The 16,538-nt window shown below is 40.3% G+C and overlaps 1 protein-coding gene across 2 annotated transcripts in view; it reads left to right on the top strand.

Annotated features, from left to right (window-relative positions):
* The window catches only part of LOC119780633 (capping protein, Arp2/3 and myosin-I linker protein 3-like), a 150,799-nt gene that overhangs the window by 59,909 nt on the left and 74,352 nt on the right, over positions 1-16,538 (top strand). For both annotated transcript variants that reach the window (XM_038280738.1, XM_038280737.1), the window contains exons 10-15: positions 5,810-5,898; positions 7,164-7,258; positions 7,635-7,721; positions 9,824-9,933; positions 10,025-10,102; positions 10,204-10,280. In XM_038280738.1, coding sequence (XP_038136666.1) covers positions 5,810-5,898; positions 7,164-7,258; positions 7,635-7,721; positions 9,824-9,933; positions 10,025-10,102; positions 10,204-10,280 — 536 coding nt within the window. The remainder of the gene's footprint in view (positions 1-5,809; positions 5,899-7,163; positions 7,259-7,634; positions 7,722-9,823; positions 9,934-10,024; positions 10,103-10,203; positions 10,281-16,538) is intronic.

Genomic DNA, 16,538 nt, shown 5'->3' with positions numbered 1-16,538 from the left:
GCAAACAATGGTAGTATTCTCTTGGCAGTTAATTTATTTTCTGTTGAATGCTGAGGGGCACTGAACATTGTGAAGCCTAGATCAGTGTGAACCGAATATTCCTCTTTCAGTGCTTGACAAAGGGAGGAATAATGGTCTCGAATAGAGGGCTGGAGGCTCTCTATGAACAAATGCACACTTCTTGAAGTAGTTTTCCAGATTATCTTTAACACTAGATGTCCCGGAGAATTTCTGTTTTCCTGCAAGCCCCCCTCAACTCTTCAAGTTTGTGTATTCACTCCACCTTGCTGACTGTCCTTGTTGTAATGCAAATAACCTGTCATATGACCAGCCCTTCTAAATGAGACTGGATAAGGCTGAAACAAACTGGCATCAGAACAAGAGCACGTTCCACACTTTTCATTACCTGCCCCTGCAACATCAGACCTTTTTGCAGGAATAACTTGATAAGTCATATATAAATCTTTTATCTAGGCAAACCTATTAAACAACCAGATATCATACGGGTCCTAGTTCCTGAGCTGAGAACAAGTCATAGCCATGCTTTTCCAACAAGGCAAGGCAGAGCCTAATTATAATGTCCATTCACCAACAGACTCATTTATATTGCAAAGCTCAGTATATGAAAGAAAGAACAACTTAGAGAATAATAGTAATTTTGTCTGTTCTCGCCTTTACATGTCATTCAACATTTCAGCTTAGAGAATGGCGAACAGTATGACTTCAGTACTGGAGTAACATTTATTTCACCCAAAGAAAAACACTACATATGAAGCTACAATTGTCCCATTTAGCAGTTTTTACAAACTCAAGGTGAGTCCTTCCTGCATTTGTGACAGGTATACTTTTTGCAGTGCACACAACGCTCAGTGCTGTGGTTCCTGTTGCAGAGATTGCACACCTGGCCTGCTTATAATAATAATCAAAAAATCTAAAAAATAGAGTTTAGCACATATTCCGAAAGTAAGCGTTGTAGTATGAACTAGATGAGGTTATCTATGTGTGCTACAAGTTTTGTGGCACTACAATGTTCTATAGTGTAATTATTGGCTATTATATGCTTACAATAACAATGAATAAATCTCCAAAAATACAGTTTGGCCTATCTTCCCAAAGTAAGAAAAAAAGAATGTTAGAACTGTAAATATACAGTCAAATGTTTATATAACTATTTATAACTATTTATTACTGTTTTTAATGCTGCACTTTAAAATATAAAATTGTCTAGAGCTGTTCTAAACGAAATTTCTTTTTGTTTACACTTGTATATACAAAATGACAAAATAAATCCAATGTAATTCTCCCAGCAAGATAGGAGACTCGCTTTTAGAAAACTACTGTTGTAGCTCACTGTCTGCCTTGCTCTGGTTGCAGAGAGCTGTCTGTTTTGTAGAATAAGTAATCCAACCATTTTCACCATGCTGTCTGCATGTCTGCAGCGGAGGAGAGAGAGGAGAGATCGCTTGAGTTATGTTTCCCCCCAAATATATAATGGTCATTATTGTATAAATATTGTTGCTTTCTAGAGCGTTCCAGCTCATGTAGGTATTTTCATTGTACAGATCAGTTATCATCTGATCGCTGCGCTGGTGGCTCCGCTAAAATCATTGCGGTGATGAAGAAGCACTTAGTTATTTTTACACAAATATGATTCCCCCCCCTTTCAGACTTTAGCTAAAACCGAAACTGAAGGGGGTGGAATGGTTCTCCAGCCACAGCGCTAATGGGGCATTTACATTTGAAAAGGGATTCATAAGTTGTGAAGTACTGTTGGGGTGATTGGAGGCTGATGAAAAATTCTCGTATCTCTGGAATTTCTAGTGTTAACTTCTCCCGGGCAGAGGGATTGGATAGGTCTAAAAGACAGCGTTCTACCTCTCTAAGGTAGTCCTCAATAGTGGATTCAGTGTTACTGGGGTCAAAACGCTCGATGTCGTGGGCGAGGGATTCAAGTTGCCACATTCTCAATCTCCGTTCTGGGGTTGGAGCTGGGCTGTCTGAATCCTCATCTGATAGCTCTAGCCAGCTGCTCTCGTGGTAGGGTAGAAAGCTCTTCTCTGATCTCCTTGAAGGCATGTGAGGCCGCTCATGGTACACTGGTGGGCCTTTTTCTCCGTAGCCATTAGGCCATGGCCGCGACTCAGGATGGTAACGCTAATCGGTGTCCCATGGTTCGCTGTACAGCTGCCTTTGTGGCAAAGGTGTGCCATAGCAGATTGTGCTTTGTGTTTTGTCTGACCTGCTTTTTATTCTATAACTAGGACCTGGCATGCCGCTCAGGTTCATCATGCTCTTCAGTCTGAAGCTGCTCTGCTGGATGGAACTACGCACTACACTACTGAACTTTACCTGCTCCCTCACGTCTGTTCTCAGCTTTGTTCTTGTCAGAGGAGGATCTCTCCTGGTACCCCTTCTATCAACCCTATCTAAAGCAGGTTTCACTTTATTCTCTCTCTTTGGATCCTTTTGCTCCTTCTGGTCCGTCTTCTGACCCTTCATCTGATCCTTCGCTTGACCCTTCATCTGACCCTTTGCTTGACTCTGCGTCCTGCGAGCAGGGAGCAACCCCTCTTTGCATTTCAGGAAATTGGAGGTCGCTTTATTATTCTCCTCTTCTGCCTTTCTTGCCCTTTTCTCAGCTTCTAAGTTCTCTTTCTAATTGTTACTTTTTCTGATACAGCAACACAAGTTGACCAAACATATTTGCGATGAGCATTTCTTTTTCTGGCTTCCTAGTTGAGTCCATAAGTTTCTGAATATCTTTTTCAGAGGCCTCTAGATTGAGACTATTAATGGCGCTGGGTTTGTCTTTTGATAACGAAATCACTGTTAAACAACTCTTGCACACAAAATGATAATGCAGTGTTGGCAAACCTTGCAGAAGTGGTAACGGTTGGCAGCAGCTTTACAATTAAACTTGAAGGTTTTTTTTTTATTCCTGGAGTTTTGATGTTTACCATTCTCCAATTATTAAAACACTTTTTGTCCTCAGCACAGAAAGCAACAGTAAAACAGCATAAAAGAAAACAAGGCTCCTTCTTAACGTTGCTCAGCTGTAATTTCGAAAAGCAACCACCAGAGGGAGGCAGGGTGTCCTCACCTAGGAAATTCCAACTGTGGTTGCAGTGGCACGCTTACGCCATGAGATGGCACCAAAGAGCACTACACAATTTTGATCTCAAAACACTGGGATCAGCTGAGTAGTTGTAATTACACAAGCTACCACTGACCCAGCTTGATGTGACTGTAAGAAACTATGAAATACAAAAATCCACAATCCAATCTCACACCTTTCAGAATAGCAGCAACAAACAAAAAAACAAAGCTGAAGTCCAACAGGAGTAGCGTTATTATCAATTTTAACCAAAAGCAGCCTGGATGATTTATTTGTATTTCATATAGCGAATATTTCAGTCTCAGGCCCACCCAAGGATGCCAATACATTATGCAAAATTATATCCTGCAGATAATGAATAAATTATTAACTACAACTGGGGTTAATTAGTTAATTATTATTTTCTCTATTTTATAATTTTATTGTATTTTATGATTGTGTACAGCACTTTGGTCCTGTTCGGTGTATAAAGTGCTTCATAAATAAAGTTGGTATGGTATGGTATGGTATGGTAATTATTTACCTTATTCAAAATCGGAGGTGAAATCAATTTAGTGTTCTTAGTTGAATAATTGTAGCTCTAATTTACTCACTTACCAGGGTTTCTGGTAAGTGAGTAAATTAGAGCTAATTAGGTTCTGGATGGTTCCTGGATCGGCTGTTAAAACCCAAGTATTCCCACCAATTTCATGGCCTAGGCTAGGTTATCAGCAGAACTATTAATTATCAATCAAAGAACTATTTATCTCTGTCTATTCTATTACCAAAAAAATGTGAATCTCGCCTGTGTTAGGCTATATTGCCACAATTGAGCCAAATCAATTTAAGGAACCATTTCAAATCATTCCCCTTTGTTTTGCACAAAGAGAACATTCTGGAAAACTCCGGCCAAAGGACCCATCAGCTGACAAGAATACAGACCGCAGCAGGAAATACCCCTACGTCATTCAGTTTTTAAAAACCAGAGTGTAAGATCAATCTCCCTCTTCCCCCTGGGTTTAACACCTGTTAGGAGAGGCCCGTTTCATGTGAAATGCTAAAAGAAAGCTAACTGGAAGTAGCTTTTGTTTTCCTGTGTCAAAAGTCACAGATCGCAGTGTCCCATTGTGCATAGCACACGCTTAACTGGGTGAGACGGGGAAATCCGGAGCTTAACGCTGTCTGGATGTTCCCCCCTTTGCGAAGATCATCATGGCCTATCTGCAGGAGGTAGCTTCTGCTTTGATAGCCTTAAGTAAACCTTCCTCGACCTAAAAGCCCATCAAGTTCCTCTGCTGTAGCATCAGACTGACTTAAAGCTCTTCCGAGAACAGACCCCCGGTGAGACGGACCTCACACCGAGCTGAGGCCGAACCACGTCTCCCATCCCCCGCCCCACTTCCTTCCTGGACTGGAAGACGTCTCAAAGTAAAACCCATCCACTTTTCTATTTTGATGCTTTAATGAGGTGCTGCACTCAGGCGGGCAGGTAGATAGGAGAAACTTGAATTAATGCTGATGTTTAATCTGTGGTGGTTATAAGAACTCTGGTTTAGTGGTTGAAATGTGTGTGAAAAGCTGCAAGTGATATTTCTTCCTTATTTTTTTCTATCCTGCTTTCCTTCTCTTTCTGCTTTAAGGTTAGTTTTTAGAGAATTTGCTCACATTCAACCGCACACACAGCCCTGTTTATGCTGCTTTGCTGAACAAACTTCTGCTGCTGTTGCTAATGCATTTTAACCATTTATCATTTTAAGCTGAATGTATTTTATGTTGTTTTAATTGCACTTTTGTTATTATCATAGCTGCTGCTATTCCAAAATGGACATTATTGAATGTATTAACATCTGGCCTATGTTGGAAAAACTCAGAAGCCAGTTAGTCTACCTCGTGTTTATTTTCTAATAGCGTGCAGTGTTTGCATAGATGTTAGATTTCTGTAATCCTGAATTATTAGAATAAAGACATCAGTGTTTAACTTGCAGTTGTTTGTAATTAATATACGGATGGTTTATCACTCAGGCCAGATCCACCCTCTTTTGGTAATAGTTTGAATAAACAGAGAGTTCTTTGATCATTAATAGCAAGTAAAACAAACCAGAAACCATGGAGACTTCAGGGGAAAACAATCACGATGAGGAAGACACAGGAAGACGGATTTGGAGGAAGTTAGATGAGGAATCAGCACTGAGGAACTGCACAAGGAGAGTATTTATGGCTAACTGAACAAAGAGTGGACTAACGAGCAGATTGGGAGCAGGTGTGAAGAGAGCAGTCTAAGGAGCTAGGGAAAAAGGAGACCAACACAAGAGGTCAACAAATAAAAACCTGATAACTGTAATATAACCAGAAAACACAACAAAATAAGAATTAAACTAATAAAACTAGAATACATGGCGTAAAACTGAATACTCAAAAGAAAACAAGACTGTGACATCTTCAAAGTTTGATATTGCATGTTTAAAGTAGAGTCTTATTGAGCTGTTTCAAAGCTTTTCTTCATTTGCAAAAATATATCACATTAAAAGAACTTTAACATGTTGCTACAGGCACTTTTTTTTAAGATATTAACCAAAGGGGTAATTGCTTCATCACATTATTTACATCTCATAGCTCCACCTAGTAGGTTAAATGTTTCCTTTAGACTTCATGTCAAACTAATCGCAGAACCCTGTTTTCTATGTCATTTGTGTTTTTTTATTTTTTCACTAACAGGGATCAGAGGTCACTGAGCAGGTCCTTCACACGGTCAGCAAATCCTCCAGCCTTGAGGAGATTACTCTGGAGAACGCTGGGTTAAAATCGTAAGTTATTCTTCCAAACTGTGTTTATTTGTTAATTGTGTCCTAGCAAAGTCTTAGGATATGAAGTTTTTGAAGTGGGCGTTCTAAAAATGTTGATACATTAGGCAGTAGGAGACTGTTAATATTTGCAAAAGCAGGCTTCCAAAGTTTTTGATTCTCTTTAACAAAAAGGATGGAAAACATTTAAAAAGTATTTTTATTTATTTAGTTAGGTGAATAAATTTGCATTAACGTTCCTGACTAACAGTTATCTTTGAGGAGTTTTCAGCTTTTTCCTCTGCAATCCTAGCCTGACGTAGTCCTACTCAATTCTAGTCAGAATATGAGTCTGATACTGCTCCATAGAGCTGTGATTATGGGGCGTGTTTTGAACGAACCAGGAAAAAAAATGCCTCTGCACTCAATTGGATAGACGTACAACCAATAAGAGCAACGGAGTGAGTGACGTATGTTAAGCAACGCATAGTTGTTGTCAACAAAAATCAAAGCGTGCAGTTTCACGCCTAGAATAAGAAGATGAGCCTTGATCGCGTTTCTCTGTTCCTCTTTTAAAATTAAATTGCTGTCGATATCTTCTAGAACAGACCTAATAGCAGAATCTACTCACCTCAACTCTCCGGCGGCAGCCATTGTTGTTGTCACCCAAGCGCGCTTTGGTCACGAGGTTGATTACTTTACTGTTGATCATCTGTCCATCATAGTATAAAGCCCGCCCTGACAATTTGATTGGATCGCCTGACAGTGGGCGATAATACTCGCGCTACTATGGAGCAGAGCCAGACCGAACTTCCCGACCTCAAACCTTGTGGGCGGGACTAAGTTCGGAATGGCACCCAGGCTACTGCAATCCTGGGTTCTCTCTAGAAAAACCTTCTGTTCGTGATCCAGAAACATGCATGTTAGCCTAATTGGCTACACTAAAATGAGGAATAAGTGTGTAAGTGACTTGTATTGTTTCTTTGCTGCCCTTCGATGGAATTATTTATTGTACCCAGTAGTTGCTCATAATTGTGAAGCAGCTGTCTAAAAAATTAGGATTGCAAACATTTGTCTCCTGCCTGGAACAGTTTGGAGGATCCCAGCAGGAAACAGCTCTGGTTTCTGAACGTTAATGACTTCATATGGTGTAAATTCATTTTTCAGATCTGATCTGTACTAACTACTCATTAATCAAACCTCTATGAATTAAGATATGAAATTAATTCTAAAGAAGTTGGATTATATGAATGCAGGTCTTCATAGCCTTGATTTCTCTATGTGTACAGAGACTTTCCTCAGAAAATGGCCGCCGCCCTATCAGAGAACCCAGCATCTGTTATCCATTCCATTAATTTGGCCCACAACTCACTGGACAACCAAGGTATCAGGAAATAAATCTCAGTGCATGTCTGACTTACTGTGTCTGTTTTAGATGTATTACCTGAGAAGGCAACACATCCTGATCCAAACTAGAGATGCACCAGTGAGAATGCTGCATCGGATATACAATCTTTGGTTTTATTGACCTACCTATTGTGACTTTCAATGAGTAACATTTTAATTTAATTGGAAAAAGACAGAATTCTTTCTTATTTTTTTACTGCTCTGTCACCGATCGATCTTAATCAACCTGATATGAACACACTTTTTATCTGTGCATTTTTTGAAGATAAAGAAAGAAAATAACATACAAAAGAAAACACATACAGCTTTAAGCTCACTAAAACAACTTTTTGCATCATCTGTAAATGCTGCAGGTGTTTCCAGCTTAATCCAGCAGGTTTGTCGCCTCAGCAAGGGACTTCGTCTGCTCAACCTGTCAAAGACTTCTCTTACCTCAAAAGGTAAGCTGTATTTTTACTTCTTTTTTGCTTTGGCTCCAACTACAAAGTTTTGGAAAGTAGCCTGACCAAACTTAGAACCTCAGTAAACCCTGTAGAGAATGAGCTAATTTACCTGCATAGAGTTCATGTTGTGGGTTAAAGAAGTAAAAACCTAAGCTGCACATAATACCCCCTTACTTGTTTTGTAGTCTCAGGTTTTCGGCCAAGTAAAACTCCAGGTTGACTTGTGATGCAGCGCATTGCCCTGCAGGCTGCATGTCTCTGTTGCTGTTCCCTGTGCACAGAGGATAATTTAAATATTGCATTTAATTGCTCTGCTTCCGATAACGTTCACTGATACCTGCTAATGAAAAATCCGTATGGAAGTAAATATGTGCCATCAGAATTTGAATAAAAAATACCTCTGAAATTTGAATGTTGTATATTAGTGCTTACTTTTTCAGTATTAAAATAAATTCAGAATATATTTTTAACCTAAAAAAAATTCAATGTCATTATTTGCACATTAAAAAAAAATTCAGTGTAATTTTTTTTTACATGGTTGCAATTTTCAATTATTAAAAAAATTCACATCCCTATTTCAAAGTGATCAAATTTTCAACATACATATTTTTCACTGTTAAAATTTTCACTGTTAAAAAATTCAGCATATAAGAAATTCAACTTTTCAAAATTCAAATGCAATATTTTCGTTGTCCTCCAATTCAACTTGCTCAAATTCACTGTCTCAAATTCAGCGTCTAAAAATTCGCTGTAGAAATGGCCAAGGTTACTTCAGGTCACAGACATTAGCAATGGATGTCCGATTCCAACATCCACCTAATCACGTGACACAACCGTGATATTGAAGAAGTACCAGTATCACCCAGGCTGGCGACCATGGAGGCGAACTCAAACCCAACAGTGAGTTTAATGCTTTCATATTTCTGTAGTATATTTTATTTTGCGCATGAAGTTTGATACATTATCTTAAAGCCTGATTTAAAACACTGGTTTGGGCCGTTGTTAATCTTACACCTTGTAGTGCCGGCATATTCCTTCTCGCTACCTCCAAGCTAACAATACAGTAGCTGATTAGAGTGGGGTCGGAACTGTTAACAGCCCCTCTTTGAAGCACACAAGGCAGCCATATTAGCTTACTACATTAGCGGTAGCATCTCCTGAAAAATTACGACTTTACTAAGACTGCCTGGAAAAGTGGTATTTCTTTTTGAAATAAAACGGGGGAAATTGGGTCGGGGTGGGGGGGGGGGGGGGCGAGAAGTAATATGCCGGCACTACACGGTGTAAGATTAACAACGGCCCAAACCAGTGTTTTAAATCAGGCTTTAAGATAATGTATCAAACTTAATGTGCAAAATAAAATATACTACAGAAATATGAAAGCATTAAACTCACCGTTGGGTTTGAGTTCGCCTCCATGGTCGCCAGCCTGGGTGATACTGGTACTTCTTCAATATCACGGTTGTGTCACGTGATTAGGTGGATGTTGGAATCGGACATCCATTACTAATGTCTGTGACCTGAAGTAACCTTGGCCATTTTTACAGCGAATTTTTAGACGCTGAATTTGAGACAGTGAATTTGAGCAAGTTGAATTGGAGGACAACGAAAATATTGCATTTGAATTTTGAAAAGTTGAATTTTTTATATGCTGAATTTTTTAACACTGAAATTTTAAACTGTGAAAAATATGTATATTGAAAATTTGATCACTTTGAAACAGGAATGTGAATTTTGTTAATAACTGAAAATTGCAACCATGTAAAAAAAATTACACTGAATTTTTTTTTTTAATATACAAATAATGACATTGAATTTTTTTTAGGTTAAAAATATATTCTGAATTTATTTTTATACTGAAAAAGTAAGCACTAATATACAACATTCAAATTTCAGAGGTATTTTTTATTCAAATTCTGATGGCACATATTTACTTCCATAAATCCGTATAAATAATGTAATAATGTAAATGTTTTGACAGCATTCCCAGCCTCTTCATATCAAAGCCTTTTATCTCCCCTATTTTTTAATCTCTCTGTTTCTCTCTCTCTTGCTCCTCCATCTGCACCCCTCTGTCTCTACTTGTCTCCTTTTCTCAGGTGTGGTGTCTCTCTCTCAGGCTCTCTGCTCCAACAATGAATACTCCAACTCTCTTCTGCACCTGGACCTAAGCAAAAACCCCGGGGTCCTCACAGGGGATGATGCTTCGGTCAGACAGCACAATCCATCTAAACCAGAACACGCTGTTCTCCTTTTCTCCAGCCTAAACTGTCACCCCCCATCTGTCTTTCTATTTGCAGAACCTTTATCTCTTCTTGTCTCAGCCAAACTGCCTGGTCCACTTGGATCTATCATGCACAGACTGTACTGTTGACTCTGTGAGTATAAATGTCAGGATCTGATCAGACATTTCATGTGAAAAGTAGATGCGCTTCTCTCTGTGCCCAGATTAACTATTTCCACCATGTGTCTTATGCAGCTGTTTGGGGCTCTTCTGAGGGGGTGTTGCGCTGATCTTTCCTTTCTCAATCTTTCCAAAAATACGTTCTCTCACAGGTTAGTCATATCACATTACCTAAACAGCTTAACGCCACTTGTAGGAAGATAGCAATGCCTTGTAAAAGTATTCCTGCAGTTTTTCAAATTTGGACCCTGCACATCTGGAGTCTGGAAGCTTTGACTCTAACCGTGATTAGGTGTAGAGCCTTGAACTGAACCAATGTAACAAATTACTTTATAATTAGGGGGATTGTCCATCTGTTCCTCCTCTGGATTTTTCTCTTAACAGATTTTTTTCCAGGATTTCCCTGTGTTTAGCCTAATCAATTTTTTTTCCCGTCAACTCTAACCAGCTTTCCAGCTAATTGGGAAAAGCAACCCACAGCATGATGCTGCCACTCCCATGTTCACTGTTGATAGCGATGAGTTAGTTTTCTACCATAAATGGAGGTTTAAATTTGAGGCCGAAGTTCTGTTTTGGTCTAATCGGATCCACTTCATTTTCCCCATTAGTGCTGCAACTAGCAATTATTTTCACCTAAAGGCATGTTTTACAGTCTTTATACTCCAGTTAATGATTCATCGATAAATTAGTTAAGTTTATTTCAATAATCGATTAATTGTTTCAGCCCTAGTCCTCATGAAGTGTATCAAATGTCATACAGGACTTCCACAGCTTTCCAGTAATAAATATCCTTTTTTGTCTCTCTATAGAGAAAAACTATAAAGAGGAGCACATACAACGCATACACATATGGCGTTGCAAGAACAGAGACTTGTGGAATGCACTATTAATCTTTAGTCTCTTAGTATATTATCTTAACTTTGAATTGTCACTATAACGACCTCTGAACTTCTTTTCTGATTATTTAATGTTCTCTTTGGTCCTGATTCTTAGTGGGCTCCCATATCTTTGTAGGTTTTCAGTAGAGTTACAGAATACCTTGAATTATATTGTTATATCTGTCATGATCTGGCCTGTTTGCTCTCCCTTAATTAGTAATTCCTCTCACCTGCCGTTTTCCCTCCCTGCCTCAATTATAATTTATTCCTCTCACCTGTTTCCTCTGGTTTAAATTCAGTTCAGCCTGAACATTCAGTGCCAGATCATTACGTGTCTTTCTGTTAGCCTGTGTGTAATTTTTATTTCATGGTTCATGTCCTGGATCCCAGCAGCCAGTGGAAAGAGGGTTTTTGTGTTTGTCTCGTCTCCTGATCGTCCACTGTTCCTCCCCCGCGGAGTCCTCTGGGTTTTTGGCTCAAGATGGGGGGAGGTTCAGTTTTTATTCAGTAAGCCTGGCTCCATGGAGGAGACCAGTTTAAAGTCCTGCTTCAAGTTCTGGTTCTGGTGCTACCCTCTTCCACTGAGCCTGCCTGTCTGCACCTGATCCTGTGTGTGACCACCTGGTAATGCTTCTGGTCCCAGTCAGACTCTGAACCCTCCTGTCCTGGAGCTCTGTTAAAGCCTGGAAGCCTGGATCCTGCTACCTGCTCTGTTCCTGCCTAATCTGCAACCTGTTCTGTCTGTTCCTGCCTGATCTGCATCCCTGGCAAGGCAAGGCAAGGCAAATTTATTTGTATAGCACAATTCAGTACAAAGACAATGCAAAGTGCTTTACATGAATAAAATACAGGAAGATAAAACAGAATCAAAGCAAGTAGGAAAAAATAAAAAATAAATAAAATAAAAAAATGCAGAAGAATATTAAAAACAGTTGGATTAAAGAAAATGTGTTTTAGTTTAACTGTTTAACTAGAACAGTCAAAGGCAATCCTAAACAAATGTGTTTTTAGTCTTGATTTAAAGGAACTCAGGCTTTCCGCACTTTTACAGTTTTCTGGAAGTTTGTTCCAGATAAGTGGAGCATAGGAACTAAATGCTGCTTCTCCATGTTTAGTTCTGGTTCTAGGTATGCAGAGCAGGCTGGAGCCAGAAGACCTGAGTGGTCTGGAGGGTTGATACACTGATAGCAAATCTGTGATGTATTTAGGTGCTAAGCCATTCAGAGATTTATAGACTAACAGAAGTATTTTAAAGTCTATTCTCTGAGATACAGGGAGCCAGTGTAAGAACTTTAGAACCGGGGTGATGTGCTCTACTTTCTTAGTCTTAGTGAGGACACGGGCAGCAGCGTTCTGGATCAGCTGCAGCTGTCTGATCCACTTTTTAGGCAGACCTGTGAAAACACCGTTGCAGTAATCAATTCGACTAAAAATAAACGCATGGATTAGTTTTTCCAGATTATGCTGAGACATAAGTCTTTTAATTTTGGAAATGTTCTTCAGGTGATAGAAAGCCAACCTTGTAATTGTCTTTAAATGCTTTTGGAGGTTCAAGTCTGAATCCAGTACTACACCTAGATTTCGGGCCTGATCAGTGGTTACTAGCTGAAGCGACTGAAGCTGTGTGCTAACTTTAGAAGATTATTAATTCAGTTTTGTTTTTATTCAGTTGAAGAAAATTATGGCACATCCAGGCATTGATTTCTTCTAAGCATTTCCTCAGTGCTTGAATTGGTTCATAGTCACCTGGTGACATGGTGATGTAAAGCTGTGTGTCGTCTGCATAGTTATGGTAGCTGATGTTGTTTTTTATTAACTGAGCAAGAGGGAGCATGTAGATATTGAAATTATGCCCTCAAAGGTAACAGAAAAGTGATCGGATAGGGCAATATCAGTAACACTGACTTTAGAAATTTTCAGACCTTTAGTGATGATCAAGTCTAAAATATGTCCCTGTTTGTGCGTTGGTTGTTTAACATGTTGAGTTAAACCAAAGTTTCTAAGTGTGTCACACAGTTCTTTTGCACTTCTGTCTTCAGGGTTGTCAACGTGAAAATTAAAGTCTCCCACAATAATTAAACAGTCATAATCAACGCATATCACAGACAGGAAGTCACTAAAATCATTTAAAAAGTTTGACGTGGACTTAGGAGGCCTGTAAACATTTAGAAACATAGTTCGTACCGGACTCTTTACCTGCAGAGCCAAATGTTCAAAAGAGTCAAATTTTCCCAAAAACACCTTTTTACACTTCAGTGAGTCATTAAACAATGTTGCCACTCCTCCATCTTCCCTTTGCTGTCTGCTCTTGCAAAGAAAATTGTAGTTTGGAGGAGACGACTCCAACAGAATATGTGCATCATTAAGTTCATGTAACCATGTTTCTGTTAAAAACATAACATCAACATTATTGTCAATAATAAAGTCATTAATTAAAAGGGATTTTCCTGACAGAGATCTAATGTTTAATAAAGCCAGTTTATATGAATTAGTGGTTGATGTTGTCTATGTAGCAGGCTGCATCTGACAGTTTATGACTCTTAAGTGTCTGTTCCTGTTTGTTCCCATTTTGTTTTTATTATTTCTGCCACGTATCATCACAGATATTCCATAAGCTCCGGTGTAAGGCCCAAGCTGATGCTGGAAACTGTTATGTCTGATAAGCTTGTTGCCAGGGCCCGGTGTGTATCACAGAGAAGTTATCTGAAGGTCCTGACGTTTCGTGATATGTAGAGGAGGATCTGGGGCTCTGCTGCTTTTAGAAGATGCTGTTTTTTTTCACATAGCTGCGGCTTTCGGAATGGCTATGTGGAGAGGATGTCAACTGTAGGCCAATCTTGAAAACTTTGTTCATGTTATGAGAAAATTTCAGAAAAGGAACATCTGAGCTTTGTGGGGGAGAGGGGGAATTGGGTGCAGTCTGGACTGGTGTCTGTGGGGATGGGGGTTTTTGGTTCTCTTTGTAATTTAAAGGGGAGTCCTCTTTTTGTCCTGCTGAGATCTGGGATGAATCCTCCTGTAGTTCTGACATAGGCTCTTTCTGTGTCATCTTTTTGGCCATCTTTATCTTGGCTTGTTCGGGCTGTACTGGGCTTATCATTTGTTGTTTGGCACTGGTTGAGCTTTGTTTTGGAACAAAGCTGATGGTGCATGGTTCACAGAAAAGAAAATGTTTGATATCAGCCGTTTCGCTCCTGACCTATTTAAAGAGAAACCATCTCTGTTGAACAGATGTCTCCTCTCCCAAAAGATGTTAAAGTTGTCTATAAACGTTACAGTTGTTTGTTTGCATGTTGCACCCAGCCATTTGTTTAACATCAGGACTCTGGAAAACATTTAATCTCCACAATTAATGGGCACGTGAGGGCCGCTGAGAAACACCTTGACATTAAGACCATCAACTAAATTAAGCAGACGAATGTAATCCTCTTTCAGTATTTCTGATTTTCTCAGGGCTGCGTCGCCCAAGGCTTCAGCTTGTATGATGAGTTTTTCCAAGGTCGGGCATTTTTTCATGATCTCTGGAAGGATGTCTGATACATTAGACACCAGGCCATAGTTCAAAGGGGTATAAATCAACACCTCTGTGTTTTTTTTTTTGTTACAGAAATGTTTAATCCCACTTATAGATCCACTGCATAATATCAGGGTCCTTGGCCCTGTGGCTTGTTTTTTCTCTGGTAGCTTAGAGTGAAGATTGTTGACATACCTTTGATTGTCGTTGTGATCCTTCTGGGTCTCATCTTGGAGTGGAGCAAATCTGTTTTGTAACGGAATTCCAACATTTCCAGCAGGTTTACTCCTATCATTTGTTGTGAGAACATCCCGTTTTTGTTTCACTTTTCTTGGGACATCTCTCTGTGGTCTCGGCCAGTTTTCTGTGTCTTCCTTTGGTCTAGCACCCAGAGTGGTCCAGGGATTCTCATTTTACTCTGGGAATTGTTTGTTCGCTGAGTTGCTGGGCTGGTGGTCCCCGTTCGGAATCAGGCAGCGTTGTTTCATTACCATACGCGGCCTTTACATCATAGTTTACTTCAAGTTGGTGGATTTTCAGCTCCATGACAGCTATTTTCTGTAGAAGCTTGTCAAAGTCCTCTGTGCTGAAGGTAGGCATCCCTGATCAGGATCGGGGATGCCTGTGGCTCGCGGACACTGCAGGTGGGAGGGTGGGGCACCGCCCAATCTCAGACACTCTGTAGTGGGAGAAACACAGGTAAGTGACCACGATCATCTGACTGAAGATGATGTTCTCAGTGAGTCACTTACCTGGTTTAGCAGTTCAGTCCATAACCCTTGAGGGGTGCAATCCAGCCGATGGGCTGGAAGCTGACGCAGCTCGCGTGACCCAGAGAGTCCCCAGTGCTGTAGCTCTGTACGAGTTGGGGGAAGCCGATCCTGATCAGGGATGCAGATCAGGCAGGAACAGACAGAACGGGTTGCAGATCTGGCAGGAACAGAACAGGTAGCAGGATCTAGGCTTTAACAGAGCTCTGGGACAGGAAGGTTCAGAGTCTGACTTAGACCAGAAGCATTACCAGGTGGTCATGCACAGGAGCAGACAGGATCAAGTGCAGACAGGCAGGCTCAGTGGAAGAGGGTAGCCGAGACAGGACGTAGAACCGGAACTTGAAGCAGTACTTTAAACTGGTCTCCTCCCTGGAGCCAGGCTTACTGAATAAAAACGGAACCTCCCCCCATATTGAGCCAAAAACCCAGAGGACTCAGCGGGGGAGGAACAGTGGACGATCAGGAGACGAGACAAACACAAAAACCCTCTTTCCACTGGCTGCTGGGATCCAGGACATGAACCATGAAATAAAAATTACAGACAGGCTAACAGAAAGACACGTAATGATCTGGCACTGAATGCTCATGTTGAACTGAATTTAAACCAGAGGAAACAGGTGAGAGGAATAAATTATAATTGAGGCAGGGAGGGAAAACGGCAGGTGAGAGGAATTACTAATTAAGGGAGAGCAAACAGGCCAGTTCATGACAATATCGGAATGTGTAAAACTACAGTTGGAAAAGGCAGTTTACCTGCAGTATTTGGGTGGCTGGAATATTTCAAGAGCTTTGCTTTTACATTTGTCATGATGGGTTTCAGAAAAGCCCAGTATGCAGAACACCACGGAAACAGATGAAAAGTTTAACAGAGTTTATTGAATACAAGCACATGGAATAAACACTGAAACTGGTTCAGGCCTGGGGACAGGTTCACTGGAGTCTGTGAGGATGACAGTTCAGTTAGCTTGGGAGCAGAAGAGTTTGAGTTCGAGAGTATCTGATTGATACCTTGAGGAGTCCGGGTTTGGCTTTGAGAGAGGAACTGTAGGGTCCAGAGACTGTTTTGTTCAGCAGAGTCCAATAACCGCTTCAGCGTCTTACTTCTAACTTGAGGGCAGACCTTGGCTTTGGGTTTCCAACTCAGAGCAGCATGGGAATCCAGAGAAGAGTCTTCAGGTTTGGCTCAGAGGGCAGGCTCGGTAGGTTAAGCTCATCCAGAGCTAACAAAGGAAACAGGTTTCCTGA

The sequence above is a fragment of the Cyprinodon tularosa genome, unplaced genomic scaffold (genome assembly GCF_016077235.1).
Source record: "Cyprinodon tularosa strain WSP-4 unplaced genomic scaffold, ASM1607723v1 ctg163, whole genome shotgun sequence".
Lineage (NCBI taxonomy): Eukaryota > Metazoa > Chordata > Actinopteri > Cyprinodontiformes > Cyprinodontidae > Cyprinodon > Cyprinodon tularosa.
This window is presented reverse-complemented; position numbering and strand designations above follow the sequence as displayed.